The 14,828-nt window shown below is 43.2% G+C and overlaps 1 protein-coding gene across 5 annotated transcripts in view; it reads left to right on the plus strand.

The window, feature by feature from the left end:
• The window catches only part of TTLL5 (tubulin tyrosine ligase like 5), a 133,489-nt gene that overhangs the window by 25,924 nt on the left and 92,737 nt on the right, over nucleotides 1–14,828 (plus strand). For all 5 annotated transcript variants that reach the window (XM_068165606.1, XM_068165607.1, XM_068165608.1 and 2 more), the window contains exons 13-16: nucleotides 6,091–6,172; nucleotides 7,696–7,757; nucleotides 8,504–8,595; nucleotides 13,286–13,327. In XM_068165606.1, coding sequence (XP_068021707.1) covers nucleotides 6,091–6,172; nucleotides 7,696–7,757; nucleotides 8,504–8,595; nucleotides 13,286–13,327 — 278 coding nt within the window. The remainder of the gene's footprint in view (nucleotides 1–6,090; nucleotides 6,173–7,695; nucleotides 7,758–8,503; nucleotides 8,596–13,285; nucleotides 13,328–14,828) is intronic.

Raw genomic sequence — 14,828 nt, forward strand, 5'->3', positions numbered from 1 at the left:
GGGCCAAATCCTATTCAATATCTTTATTGATGATCTAGATGAGGAGATTGAATCCACCATTAGTAAGTTTGCAGACAACACCAAGTTGGGAGCAGGTGTTGATCTGATAGAGGGAAGAGGAGCTCTGCAGAGGGACCTTGACAGGCTGAACAGATGGGCAGAGTCCCACAAGATGGCATTTAACAAGTCCAAGTGCTGGGTGCAGCACTTTGGCCACAACAACCCCATGCAGCACTGCAGGCTGGGGTCAGAGTGGCTGGAGAGCAGCCAGGCAGAAAGGGACCTGGGGATAGTGGTTGAAAGCCAGCTGAACACGAGCCAACAGTGTGCCCAGGTGGCCAAGAAGGCCAATGGCATCCTGGCCTGCATTAGGAATAGTGTGGCCAGCAGGAGCAGGGAAGTCATTCTGCCCCTGTACTCTGCATTGGTTAGGTCACACCTTGAGTCCTGTGTCCAGTTCTAGGCCCCTCAGTTTAAGAAGGACATTGAGACACTTGAATGTGTCCAGAGAAGGGCAACAAGGCTGGGGAGAGGCCTTGAGCACAAGCCCTATGAGGAGAGGCTGAGGGAGCTGGGATTGCTTAGCTTGGAGAAGAGGAGGCTCAGGGGAGACCTCATTGCTCTCTACAGCTACCTGAAGGGAGGTTGCAGCCAGGAGGGGGTTGTTCTCTTCTCCCAGGCAACCAGCACCAGAACAAGAGGACACAGTCTCAAGCTGTGCCAGGGGAACTTTAGGCTTGAGGTGAGGAGAAAGTTCTTCACAGAAAGAGTTGCTGTCCATTGGAATGTGCTGCCCTGGGAGGTGATGGAGTCACTGTCCCTGGAGGTGTTCAAAAAAGGATTGGATGTGGCACTTGAAGACATGGATTAGTTAGTCATGAGTTGTTGGGTGATAGGTTGGACTTGATGATCTCTGAGGTCTTTTCCTACCTTGTTGATTCTGTGATTCTATGACTGACTTCTTCATGGAATGATAATGTATTTACCCTGTAAGATTAGGATTATATAGACAGCCCAGTTTGCACCAAGACTCTTCTTTGATGTTAGCCTTGAAGATGGCATTGTTAGCTTTTTTGACTTCAGAGTAGAATGATTCTGAGTCTGGTATAGGTGATGGGCTCAACTCTAATTAATCTTCTCTTCAAAGAAAGTAGTGGTTTATGTAGTAGGAGAGCACTGAAATGGTGTATGGTTTTGAGGGTAAGGCTTATGAGGAGTGGCTGCTTCATCTTGAAGAACAGAAGGCTGGGAAGTGACCTCATCACAGTCTGCAACTTCCTCAAGGGGTGCAGTGGAGGGGAAGGTGCTGATCTCTCTCTGGTGATCAATGATAGGACCTGAGTGGTGTCAGGGGAAGTTCAGATTAGACATTAGGAGAAGGTTCTTTGCTGAGAGGGTGGATGGTCTCTGGAACATGCTCCTCAAGGAAGGGGCCATGGCACTCAAAGGAGTGTCTGGATGATGCTCTTGGTCATTTTGGTTTTAGTTAGTCCTATGGGGAGCAGGGAACTGGGTCCCTTCCAACTTGGGATATTCCACGATTCCATGTAGGCACTCCAAAAAGAATCCACTTCTGAAGATTTTTATTGGGCACGTGGCTCTGTCCTTCAGGCTTCAGTAGAAGGCAAAAGGTTAAGAAGCCATATCTTAAGCAAAGGTTGCCTGTTGTGGAGAAAGCACCTCTAAGACCGTCTGGCCAAGTATGACAAACTCTGGCAGGTGCAGGCTGGATCAAGCAGACAAGGATACCAATGTGTGGAATAATTCTGCACCCTCATGTTTGGGTCTTTTCCTCTACTAACACTGAGATATAAAACTTTGCTCTGTTAAAATAAAGTTCTCTGGAAAAGGGAGTTAAATTGCACGATTTGGAGTGCAAGGCAAGTTCCTACACAAGACTACAGTATGAGTACTTTCCCCAAAGTCTTTGGTGTCCAGAGTAGGGGTGTCTAATCTATTACTTGAGATGATGCAGTGTGGCCTTTTGCTTATCAAAGCCTAAACTCTTATGCTGGCCCTTTGCAGAGTAACAGGAATGATTTGGGACTTATTTGATGGCCCCAAGATGGGGATTTGTTCATGTCCCCATAGCTGTTAAGATGTGCTCTGCCAGAGTTGGAAGAAGGCACTATCATAGAATCAATAAGGTTGGGAAAGACCTCAAAGATCATCAAATCCAACCTGTCACCCAAGATCTCATGACTACTAAACCATGGCACCAAGTTCCACATCCAGTCCCCTCTTGAACACCTCCAGGGATGGTGACTCCACCACCCACCACAGGAATGAAGAAGTTCAGAGCATCTTATAAGCTACAGCTTGGATGCTTTGGGTTTGCAAGTTCGCAGCATGGTGGAGGTTGTAATTCCTAAGCACAATGAGTCTGTTGTAAGATCTGTTGCAACATCTTTTTTTCCTCCCTGAGAACATATGAAGGCAGCCAGTCTATAGGCAATGAGATCACAGAATCAGAGTCTTAAGGGTTGGAAGGGACCTCAAAAACTCATCCAGTCCAACCCCCCTGCCAGAGCAGGATCACCCAGGGCAGGTCACACAGGAATGCACCCAGGTGGGTTTTGAGTATCTCCAGAGTTCACAGGAAGAGAGATTGGCCATAGGAATGTGTAGCATCACTGGAGAAAGTGGTGGACTTCACTGATGAGTGAGGTCATGGGGTTCATTTACAAAGTACTCCATAGTATCTCCATCACTCTAGTTTTAGGAGGCTTTCTCCCATTCATTGACTGGTTGCTGCTTTAGATGAAATTGTAGCACTTTTAGTTAACTTTTCTAACTACAACTCCTTGATACATGCTGTCTGTAAGCATGATCTGCAGGATACAGAACAGGAAAAGTAAGAAGGAAAAGGGAAGACCTGAATTTCAGTGGCACAGGTGTAGTTCCATGTGTTAGGAATGTCTGTAAGAATGCTTCTGCTGAAAATGAGGTGATCAGTTTTGATTGCAAAAGCAGAAGAGTTGTGTACTCTGCAGCTTTAATTCAGTGTATCTGTGTCCCTTGGTAACCTCCATTCAGCTGCAGAATATGTACTCTGCAGTGAAGCTGCTTTTTCCCCAGTGAGCAAGCTGAAAACAAAGGCCAGAATTATAGGGACCCTCTAGGAATTGAGTTTATTCTTTCGGTGCAAGTTCATGGAAACATTGTTTGCACTACCAGGCTATCACTTGTGACTTAGTTTCTAGGCTTGGAGAGAGTAACAAACTCCCTGGGGATATTTTCTGAAAAGGAGTGCCAGTGCAGTCTGTGACAGGGTTATAAGATGAATTTGGAATACATAGGAGTTTACCAGAACCAAAATGCTTGAGACTGTCTCTAGCCTTCCTCTTAGTCTTAAATAATGATATTGGCAAAAAAAGCATCTAACTGAACTGTTGCTCTTAGACTTTAGACTGAAGCTAGCCCTTCCCTTGGGAGGAAGGGAAGCTTGGTCAGCAGTAACTTCTCTATGGGGGTTGAAGGGGAGAGGCAGGCTATTCCTGCTGTGTCTTGGCAACAGCTGGTACCTCCTGATATAATTCCAATCTCTTCAGCAAACTGCAAGGGATTTTTTTTATGGATTGTAGTAGAAAGATGAGAGGAGTAAGGAAAAGCACTTTGGAAACTTGGTGTCTTAATTTCTTCTATTATTTCATTAACAACAATAATGGTGCAAGGTGAGTTGTCATGATTCTGCCTTTGCCACAGCCTGAGGCGTTTGTTTTGCTGTCAGTCCTTCTATTTTCTTTCTACAGAGGAAAGTGTCAGTCTTGTTGGTGATTGCAGAGGATATGCTTCTGGTCTTGCTATGCTCATTGCTCTGCCTCTGTGTGCTCCCTGTGTATTTATTTTTACAGATTAGAGTTTCACAGTAGAGAGGATGCTTCTGTGTTCAATCTAGGTAGTGCATGTTCCAAATATGTAAGAAGGCCAAGGACATATTTCCAGGCTAGCTTGAAAAACCACAGGTAATTTTTTGGCTGTTTGTGCCTTAGTATCCCATGCACATTTGAGAATCCCTTTGTGCTAAGCCCAACAGGGGAACTGGTGAAGCTGGATTCTTTAACCAGATCATGAATACTGCATATCTCCTGATGACCTGAGGTATCAGAGACATCTGTCTAGGGGTTGCAGATGTGACTTAGAATACATTAGACTTGGAACATTATGGAGTAGTAGGAGGCCTTAAGGCATTGCAGATGGCATTAGATATCTGTGTTTAACAATGGAATAGACTCAACAGGGCCACCCTGAAGAGCTTAATGGCCTAATAAACAAGGCAGAAGCAAGGGCAAGGAGTGCAAAGTATGAGAAGCATGGTCAGGGCTAGCTCAAGTCAAGAGGTTTCCCATATGTATTTGTAAGAGTGGACCAAGAAATTGAATAACTGGATGGGAAAGAGAGAAGTTTAAAGAGCAAGTGGTTTGGAAGAGAGAGTAGAATGAAGTCAGAGGAGCCAAAATACTAGCAAAGGTCCTTTGAGGGGGAGAAGGAGGGGATGGCCAATGGCAAAAGAAGCAGCAGCTAGTCAAAACAAAATGATCTACTTCCTGACTGGGACTGGGTGGTCGCAGGCCAGCAGCTGCTACAGGTCCAGTCATTGCTTTTCTGCTTCAGACATGAGCTACTTGTGCACTGGTGTTTGCTATGCCATTAAGAGTCACAGGGCATCACCAAAGATTAGATTTTGAAATAATGTTTTCAAATAATCAGAAGTTTCTCCTGGTCAAAACACTTTATTAATGTTTATACTTAATCTCCACCTCCTCCTTTTCCCTCTACTGCAGCTTTTCCCATCTGGGGAGCAAGGGAGCCAAATGTAGATTCAGCCTCAGTTAACCAACTCCTTAACTCTCTGCTGTTTTGCTTCTCATTCAATGTCTGGCTACATAGTCTAGAAAAGTGAGCAGGCAATACTCACTCTGCTGCCATTTCCTCCCCTTCCAAGTTCCACCCCCCCTAGCTCATTATCTTCCCCTTAAGCTGCATGAGCTTTCACAGAGCTCTCTGCATGGGAATATCTTGTCAAGCAGTCCAGCTCCCTGGAGCCAGCATCAATGTCAGGCAACAAAAGGCCAAGGCCAGAATTTAAGAGAAGCAGCATGGCAAAGAAATTTTCCTGCTTTCATTCCAGGCACTGGAGAACTGGTTAATTCCACAGAAATCCTCCTTCTCTCCTCATACCCTGCCTGCTCTGTGGTGTTTGGGAAAAGTGTGCAGAAGTTGCCCTGATGATCATGAACTGTATTTCTTAATACTGGAAGAGGGAATTGGGTTAATGCCAGCTTCTGATTTACAGTCAGCTTTGTGTAGCATCCTTCTTGCAACTCTTTCCAAACTACAGAGAACACGTATAAAGAGTGAAATAGTAAAATCAGTCTTGGAATAGGAAACTGGCTTCAGTCTGAACTGTGCAGAGCAGAACTCATCCAGCAGATGTAGTATGTTATGAATATTTTAAAAACTAAGAATAGGTATTTCTATAGTGGTTTGCAGCAAAGTGGCAAGGTGTCAGAAAAATGAAGTGCTAGGAGGCTGTCTGTGAAAATGGAGCTGCAAAGAAGGAGCTGCTAAGGAGAAGGCACTTGTACACCTGTGGGGGCATTGCAGGAAAACATAAATGAGTATTTGAAAAGAAGCTGATGCTTGAAAGAAGCAAGCTTTTCTAGAGCTGGAATAATGAACATAGGGATTAAAAAAGGGGGAAAAAAGAGAACAAACTTTTGTTGTTTCCATGATCCAGTGGAAGAAGTAGGTAGGACTTGCTGTGCTCATGTCAGTTCTGTGTGAAAACAAGCAGTAGAGTTCTGCATGAACTGCAGTTTGTGGACAGCAAAGAATTTATGTTTCTATATAATGCTTTCCCAAGACAAACTTCTGCTTTCCTCTTTTTTCCCCAATATGTTTAATCTTGATTCTGAGGCAGTGAAATTTCCCACTTGTGGAACATTTTGTTGTTATTTGTTCAGCCTGGGAGAGTTCACTGAATGTAACATGATTGACACAGTCTCTATGAGTTCATTTGTGTATAATGTTGGGCATTAGATACAGTGGTGCAGTGAGGAAGACTTATAGTGTCTGCTGTATTTTCAGAGCTGTATGGTTTTGATGTCCTTATTGATGACACTCTGAAGCCCTGGCTGTTGGAAGTGAACCTATCCCCATCACTGGCCTGGTAAGTGATTCCCAGTTTAATGTGAGGCTGAAACTGCTGCTAGAGGTGATTGTTCCTGAAAGTGATGGTCTTAGGAAGGCATGATTCCATGATGCCAGAGGAGGATTTGTTCCATTGCTAACTGACAGAGAGAACAGTCCTTTGCTTTTCCCTTTGCATAAACAAACTTACTGCAGCAGTAATTTTGAAACAACTCAGTTGGGATGCCATTTTCTTTAATTATTTCTCCTCCACAGTCCATCATCATTGTTAACACTTCATAATATTCCATCACAGACAAATTCTGAAACTCTCCAGGCTATTGTGTAGGGTTTAAATCTGCTTGGCTAAGTAGAAACTTAACCGTTTTGCAGTCCAAGCAGATTTTAGACTTTCTGCTTGACTTGAGTATGTGGATGTATGCTTGAGCTCAACATTTTTCATTTAGTACTCTCTTTAGGTAAAATATAAGGAATAAGTGTTATCCTGGCCCTTGTGCTGACCCTCAGGCTCTAATGAAACTTGAGGATTTGTTTTTGTAGATCTCCAAATATGTGTGCTTTCTGAACTACTGTTTAATTTTACAGGAGTACAGATGCACAACACACTTCTTTAGAAGTGTGAGTAATATTTCAGTGTGGTGGTATAAACAAGCTTTAAGTTACATGTTCCTGGAATAGCCATGTCTGACTCTCCTCTAGATCTTCTTTCCCCCCCCCCCCCCCTCCATCCCCCTTCTTTGTCCTGCATAGAGTTTTTTTCATCATAACCATAGCTTTCCAGGGTACCCATTTTGTTTTCAGATACGACTGGAATGTTTCCATAGCATTCAGTTTCCTGGTTTGGTGGTTGGTGCTCATACACATACACATGGAGTTGTTTGCATCCTTTACTACTTAAAATTCCAGCTCACCTCTTTGTCTTTGTTTTCTCTGCTTTGCTGTGTTTGCCATTTTCTTTGTTCAAGCTGTTTAGTGTCTATATCACTGTGCTGTAGAACATGGCTGATTTATCTGCTACCAAGGAATCAAACTTTGCTTATCTGATGTGACCTGTATTTATTAATTATTCCACTGGCTAAAATTGTGGATGCTTTCTCTCTGTCCCTGCTGTCTGATCCCTTCATATCTACTCATGTCTATTCTACCTTCCCTAATAATTTGTTCCCATCCATTAGAACTAACCCATTGGTTTGTTGTGTAATGATGGTTTTTAATGATTCTACAACAGCAACCTCTGTCTACTTCATGAAATATACTTTCAAAGAAAGCATTTTAGCTCTGCTTGGCTAGAAACAAGGCTGCACATTGCTGCAGTGCATTAAAGCTGTGAAAAAAAGATAAACAGGGACAAATTAATCTGTTGCTGTTTAATCTTTACCTGTGGGTGTGAAAATCACCTAGTTTTGCTCCCATATTGATTATATCTGTGTTAAGGACCAATACAAAGAAATTATATTGGAAGATATCTGGGATATTGGTACATTCCTCTCACTTATCACCAGACAAATAATTTCTCTTGTCCTCTGTTGCACGTTGGGGTAGTGATGCTCCTTTGGACCTGAAGATCAAAGCTAGCATGCTCTCAGATATGTTCACTCTTGTAGGTGAGTGCAACAAAAGGTTCCTTTGATCTTTCTCTCTTTTAAAACCAATAGAAGATAGGTTTATGAGCTGTATGTTATTAGATGAGTATAGTAGAGGACTCTAATTAAGAAAAGCAACTGTAGTTAGCACTGGAAAGTTATATGGAGACATTTCAGCCCCAGAAGGATCTGGCTGTTTGTGATGCTTAGGTGGTATTAAGGGTTCCTATTTTCATGTTTGAAGCAACTGCTTTTTGGCAGGTGACCTGTTTAGCCCTCATAATCAGTATTCATGCATTGTTCTAGCTTGAATGTGTGGTTTCTGGTTAGGCTGTGTTTGAAGTGGAGTCACCTTTGTGAAAGCTGCATGATTATCTGGTGCACAACACCTTTTAGGCATCGCTGGTACATCCTGGGTTAGATGCTTGACTCGGCTTACCCCGAGTACTAAACAAGGCAGAATTGTCATCAAGTGGCCTGCTCAGGTATGTAAGAAATGGAGACTATTTCTATGTTGCTATGCAGTAATCAGTCTTAATGCTGTCAAGACGTGATTTTTTGAAGCAAGTCCTGGTCTTACTAAAAATACGCAATGCCATGTGCAGTTTGGGATTAAACAAAGTAAGATATGAAAAAAAAAGTATGCTTTATTGTCCTTGTCAGGGATAAGGAGATCAGTGTAGACTGAGACTGTTAACAGGGATGCTAGGTTTGTATTTCAGGGCTTGCCTGTCTTAAAGTTCTCATGTTGCTCCTGATGTCCGTAGGTTTCGTGTGCCAGGATCCAGGCCAGCGGTCAAGTCGGGCCATTTACCATTCCTCTGAATCTGTCAGAAGAAATCCATATCAGAAGGTGCAGGTAAGTGACTTCAATGAGCCAGAGCTGAGGAGGATAGCAGGAAAGTCATTCTCATTGAATTTGGCTCACAGATAAGAGCACCAGTGAGTGACTGAGGCTATTTGGATTTCTTGCCTGATTACAGAAGAGGCTGAGGATTCACCTAAGCTATGGACTGTTCAGCCACTTTTCTTGTGGGCAACAAGCTGTCAGAGCTTTAGTTTTACATCTCCAAGACCCTCTTCTAGGCAGAAAGGGCTTTCTGCATTTGAAATTAAAGGCTTGTTTCCTGTTCACTCCTGAGATCTTCTACTTCCTGTCCTGTGGATCCTTAGGCTGAGGCCTCACGTGGCTGTGACTGTCCTTTAACTTTTCTGCTGAAAGAGTGCTTTCTTTAGCCTTATAACGCTGAAGGGTAGTTGTTCTCTCTCTCTTTTTGGCTACCAAATGGATTCCATAAATATCTGCAGAAGCAGAACATGTGCAAAAGGCAGGGAGATTCCCCCATGTCATTTGGTCTTTCAAATACATTTCTCCTCAGGCAAATGGTCAAACAGTGTATCCTGACACTGCCTGCAGCTAATGCATGTGCTCCTGTGAAGGAGTTCAATTAAGAAACTAAGTCATTTGTGTTCAGTGACAGAGTACCAGTCACTGTCCATTTTGGTACAGGGAAAACTCACACAAATTGCAACATTCCTATAAAGCTTGGCCTCTTGAGTCATGGGGAGAGAAGTGAATAGCTGGCAAGATGACGTTTGAGGGGCATGGGTGAGTCCAAAACTTGAAAGGCCTATTTAATAGATAGGGTTTCATACAAATCTCTCTGACCATAAAGATGCTTTTTGTGGCAGACAGATGCTATGTCAGATAAATCAGGAGCCATTCCAGAAAAGGTAATTTAGTCCCTTAGAGTAGTGTGATCATCTGATCTGGTGATTTGATGTCTTTTATCTTTTAAAACTTATACAAGGCAGTCTCAGAAAATTGAGCTCTTGAGAACCATTGAATTTTAAGGAGGCTTTACACTTACAGAGTTATTGTACTTAGAAAACTTAAATAGGTATAAGGGCCTGGCCAGTTGAAATGTACAAAGATTTACAGGACAGAGCAGCAGTTATGAGATTAGACATTTCCCCCCTGCTTACCTGTGTTTACCAGGATAGAGGCTTCTAGTCCAGTGACAAAGTTTTATAGCTTGTTTTTTCTTAAGTACCTAAATGGAAATCCCATGGCTAAATAGGTGTATTAAACTATGGAAAGTTCAAGAATGTTTTGGGCTGCTCTTATCCCAAACTGTTGGCTCTTTGATGCTTCTGTTCCCACTCTCAGCTGCAAAGGACACTTGTTTTTCTTAACTCCTTCATGATGCCTCAAGCTTTGACTGTTCACATAGGCTATCTATAATCGTTGCAAAGGTTGCTGCTTCGGAAAGAAATGCTGACCCCAGTGTTCTTGGTCATGAGATAGTTATTATGTTTTCAGAGTTTCACCAGAGTGGGCTGTGAGTTCCTTGTGCAATTTCTTTGGTTTGACTCTCTGAGCGTTTCTCCCTCTAGGGAAATAAACAATTTAGCTGCTTCCTTTGTAACTTATTGTTGATTTGGGTTGGAGCTCTTTCAATTAATCCTGAGCAATAAAGGGACCTTGACCTGTTTTGTGTAGACCAACTGTAGAGAAGAACTTGGCAGTGGTACAGCTAGAAATTATAGATAGGTCTCCTGAGAATTCTTTCTTATACCATTTGCTCCTCTTAGGCATTGGAGAGGAGGAAGGCAGCCTGAATACCACCGAAGGCAAGAAAATTCTAAGCTCCTATGGTAACAGTTTTCTTTTGAACCTATCCCTGTCATTAAACTGTTCTTGCTTGTAGACCTGTTGCCAGAAAAGTAATACAGGGTACTTTGACATTCTGCTGATGGTTTTACACCTAATTTAGAATGCTAAATAGCATCTTGTCCTAGCAAGAGCCCTCAGCCTGCTGCTTCAGGACATGCTGAGTACACTGCAGAACATTTGAAATCTTAGAGATGAGCCAGGGGCTCCCAAAATTACAGGAATTTACAGGGAAACACCAGAATTAAGGGGTGTTTCTGTAAGAAGGTGGCATGGCTGACAGCCCAGCCATGGGACCTGATGTTGTGCATCTGAGTCCTGAGGGAAGTGGGTGATGTAGTTGTCAAGCCACTTTCTGTGATTCTTGAAAAGCCATGGCAGTCAGGTGGAGTCCCTGGTGACAGGAAAAAGGGAAACATGGCACCCATTTTAAAAAAGGGTAGAAAGGAGGAAACTGGGAACTACTGAACTGCCAGCCTCACCTCTGTAGCTGGGAAGATCATGTTGCAGAGGCTGTGCTAAGGCATGTGGAGGACAGGAAGCCATTGTGGCTTCAGCAAGGGTAAGTCCTGCCATATGAACTTAGTGGCCTTCTATTATGGAATAGTGGACAAGGGAAGAACTGTGGATGTCATCTGTCTGGATTTGTGTAAGGCCTTTGGCATAGTCTCTCAGGACATATTTCTCTCTAAATTAGAGACATGGATTTGATGGATAAAACTGTTCAGTGGATAAGGAATTGGCTGGGTGGTCACAGGAATAGTGGTCAATGGCTAAATGTCTGAATGGAGATTGGTATCAAGTGATGTCCCTCAGGGGTCTGTATTGGGACTACTACTGTTTAGTGTCTTTATCAGTGACCTACATAGTAAGAGTGAGTGCACCCTCAGCAAGTTTGCAGACACCACCAAGCTGAGTGATGCATTTGATACAGTTGAGGGATGGGGATGCTATGCAAAGAGACCTGGACAGGCTTGAGAAGTTGGCCTGTGTGAACCTCATGAGGTTTAACAAGGCCATGTGGGTCAGGTTAGCCCCTGGTATAATATAGACTGCAGGATGAGAGGATACTGGTGGGTGAAAAGCTGGACATGAGCTGACAATGTGTGCTTGTATCTGAGGAGGCCATCCATATCCTGAGCTGCATCAAAAGAAACATGGCCAGCAGGTCAAGGCAGGTGATTCTGCCTCTCTACTCTACTCTGGTGAGACTTCACTAAGAGTGCTGCATCCAGCTCTGGAGTCTTCAGCACAAGAAAAACATGTATTGAATCCTGAGGAGGACTACAAAAATGATCAGAGGGATGGAACATCTTTCTTATGAGGGCAGACTGAGAGTGCTGGGGTTGCTCAACTTGGAGAAGAGAGAGCTCCAGGGAGACCACCTTGTGGCCTTTCAATACTTAAAGGGTGCCTACAAGAAAATACAAGACTTTTTAGTAGGGCCTGTTGTGACAGGACAAAGAATAGAATAGAATAGAATAAAGGGTAATTGCTTCAAACTAAATGAGAGAGATTTATGCTGGATATATGGAAGAAATTTTTTGCCATGAGAGTGATGGAACACTGGAAGAGGTTGCCCAGAGAGGTGGTAGAAGCTCTATCCTTGGAAAAGTTCAAGGTCAGATTGAACGTGCTCTGAGGTAGTTAGAGATGTCCTTGCTTACTGCAGGGAAATTGAACTAGGTGATCTTTTTTTTTAAAGATCTCTTCCAACCCAAACCATTTTATGATTCTATGATCTTGTTTTACCACAATATATGGAATATCATTGAGATATTTAAGTGAGTAGCTTCTGGAACGTCAGGATTTTTCCTACTATTTTTTGAGTCCCCTGTGTTCTGTAAGCAATTCTATTTGACAACATCTGTTTCTCCTTCATACCAATCTGTCTTGGGTTCAGCTAGGATAGGGTTCAGCCATATGGGTTTTGGTGGATATTTTATTTGTTTTGTGGGTTTTAAATTTGTTTTCCCCCATAAGAAGCTGGGAGGAGCCACAGGCAGGAGAGGCAGCTGAACCAGCCAGTGGGGTACTTGATATCGTACTAGAGTCATGCCTGCTTGATAAGGGAAGGGCTGCAGGGGCAGGTGCAGGTGCTTTGAGCAGGTGGCTGTGGCGTGCTGGGGCAGGCTCAGGCTGCAGGGCCAAGCCGTGGCCCTCGGGGCAGGCTCAGGCTGCAGGGCCAAGCCGTGGCCGTCGGGGCAGGGCCAGGGTGAAGGGCCGAACCATCTTAGTCAGTGTTGTTTTGTCTCACTCACTTCAGATGCTATTTCATAAGTATGATTGTTCTTCTTGTTTGGGTTTTTACCCCCTTCTTTGTGCTGTTCTGCTGAACTCTCCTTATCCCAAACAGCAGGGCTTTGCCTTTTTCTCACGATTTTCCTTCCCATTCCACCAGGGGTTGTGGGAGCAGTTGTGTGAGCAGCTGTGTGGGGCTCAGCTGACAGCTGGGCCTGAACCACAACATAGCAAGTATTTTCCTCTGGGTAACTCTGATCTTACAAACATGTGAATTTTCTACAGAGTTCTGTTCTGTGTGCTAGTTAGGTTACAGTTGGACTCTATGATCTTAAAGCTTTTTTCCAGCTTTAATGTTTCTGTGATTCTATGAAAATTCTGTGTATATCCAGATGCGTTCTGCACAGCTGAGCACATCCAAGGTTAGAATTAGTGCTGCATCTGGAATGGGGACAGGATGCAGCTGTGGAGTATATGAGGAATACCTGAACTGAGATGACAGAGGCTGTTAGCTGTACCTCTGGAATTCAGTTCTACCCTATTGCTTTAGGGTCATTGTGAGTCCCACAGCTTGGGCAGGGCTGATAGGATCTGGGAAGACACAAGGTGTTTATTCTCTGTGTGTCTCTTGCAGCGTCCTGTGTCTGCGCAGTCACAAACAGCAAACCTCAGACTGGTAAGTAGACTTTGGCTCCCTTCACCAATATAAGGAACACAATTTCAAATGTTACCTTGTACAATGCTTTTGGCACAATTTCCATGTGGGAAGAACAAAGGTTGGGAAAAAAACCCAAACTTTTACATCAGTTCTAGCAGCTCAAAGAAAGAGTAGGTGAGGTGTGCTGGGAGTCAAGGGCAGCTGGGTTAAAGCCTTTAACATTTTAAAGAAATTGGGTAGAGATGTTTAAAATTGTTGCTCCAGTCATCAAATGAAGACAGTGGCAGTACAGGATTTGGTAGGTCATTGAAAAGTAAGTGCAAAACCAAAGGAAGAGCTGGTGAAAGCAGCAGGAATAGGAGTGTCACACTGAAAGGAAGGAATTATTGTCTTGTGTGCAGGGGGGATGGAATAGGTGTGAATGAAAAGGATAGCGCAGGTGAATTTGTATTGACAGAAGACAAGTCATAGTTTTCTGAGAGACAGTCATCTGAAGGGAGCTACAAGAATTTGACAGTGAAGTGGTTCAGAACAGACACAGAGATAAGAAGAAATTCTTGATGGGAAAATGTAGAGGTACAGTTAGTGCAAGTCAGACTGATCCACCTTTCTAAATGTCATATTTGGCACCCTCCTTGCAAGACATATGGGCAAATCAATGTTAGTTTACAACTCCAAGCACCTGCCTGCATGGGGACACAGTAGGCATTATTTTGCTTCTGGGCTTTCTGCACAAATGTAGGAGCAATGATTTTAATTTTAAAAAAAATTATCCCAGCAGGAAGGAAGGTAGGACAGATGGAATCATCTTGAGAACCTAATTCATTCTGTGCACTGCTGTTTAGGTCATTATGTGCGAGTTTAGCTGATGCCAAGAGGAAAAAAACCGTCGTCTTGAATGATGGGATTTCATAAAGAATAGGAAGGATCTTTGTGCCAACTGCTCCCAGTGTTTAGTATAATTAGAATCATGATGTGGGAACCCAGAGGTGCTTGCAGAATCTGGAAATATACCAAAGTGATTTGATTTATCTATACTTTCAAAGATAAGCTGGGGGAAAGAGGAAGCAAGATTTTGGAGTTGGAGGTGTTTCCTTGTTACAGCCAGAGAGATTTCTGCAGGGAAACACTGAAAAGAAGTGTTTGTGCAGGAAGCTTAGTAGAATTCATTCTGTTTTTTCTCTAGCATTTTGAAAGTAGTGTAGTTAGTTCTTAGCTAGTAGCCAGAGCTTCACTAGTCATAGGAGCCAGAGCTGCCAATGTGTAGGCATACATTTTCTGTTTGTAATCAATGAAAGAATCTCCATTGTATCAAGACAATGCAGAATAGTTCATTGAAGTATTTCCTTTCTTCTAATAGGATGAAAAATTTCCTGTAATATTCTCTCTGGCTAGCAGTTCTCAGGTGGTGATTGTTATGGTAGTGTTAGGAAACACTGGGGCTTGGGCTGTGTTTAAGATGTTACTTAGCAGAAGAGTTTGGAGGAAGTTATTAAGCGAAGTTGTTGAGCTGTGCTTT

This window comes from Melanerpes formicivorus, unplaced genomic scaffold (assembly GCF_026170545.1).
Source record: "Melanerpes formicivorus ecotype bairdi unplaced genomic scaffold, bMelFor1.0.p_v2 SCAF_90, whole genome shotgun sequence".
Taxonomy (NCBI): Eukaryota; Metazoa; Chordata; class Aves; order Piciformes; family Picidae; genus Melanerpes; species Melanerpes formicivorus.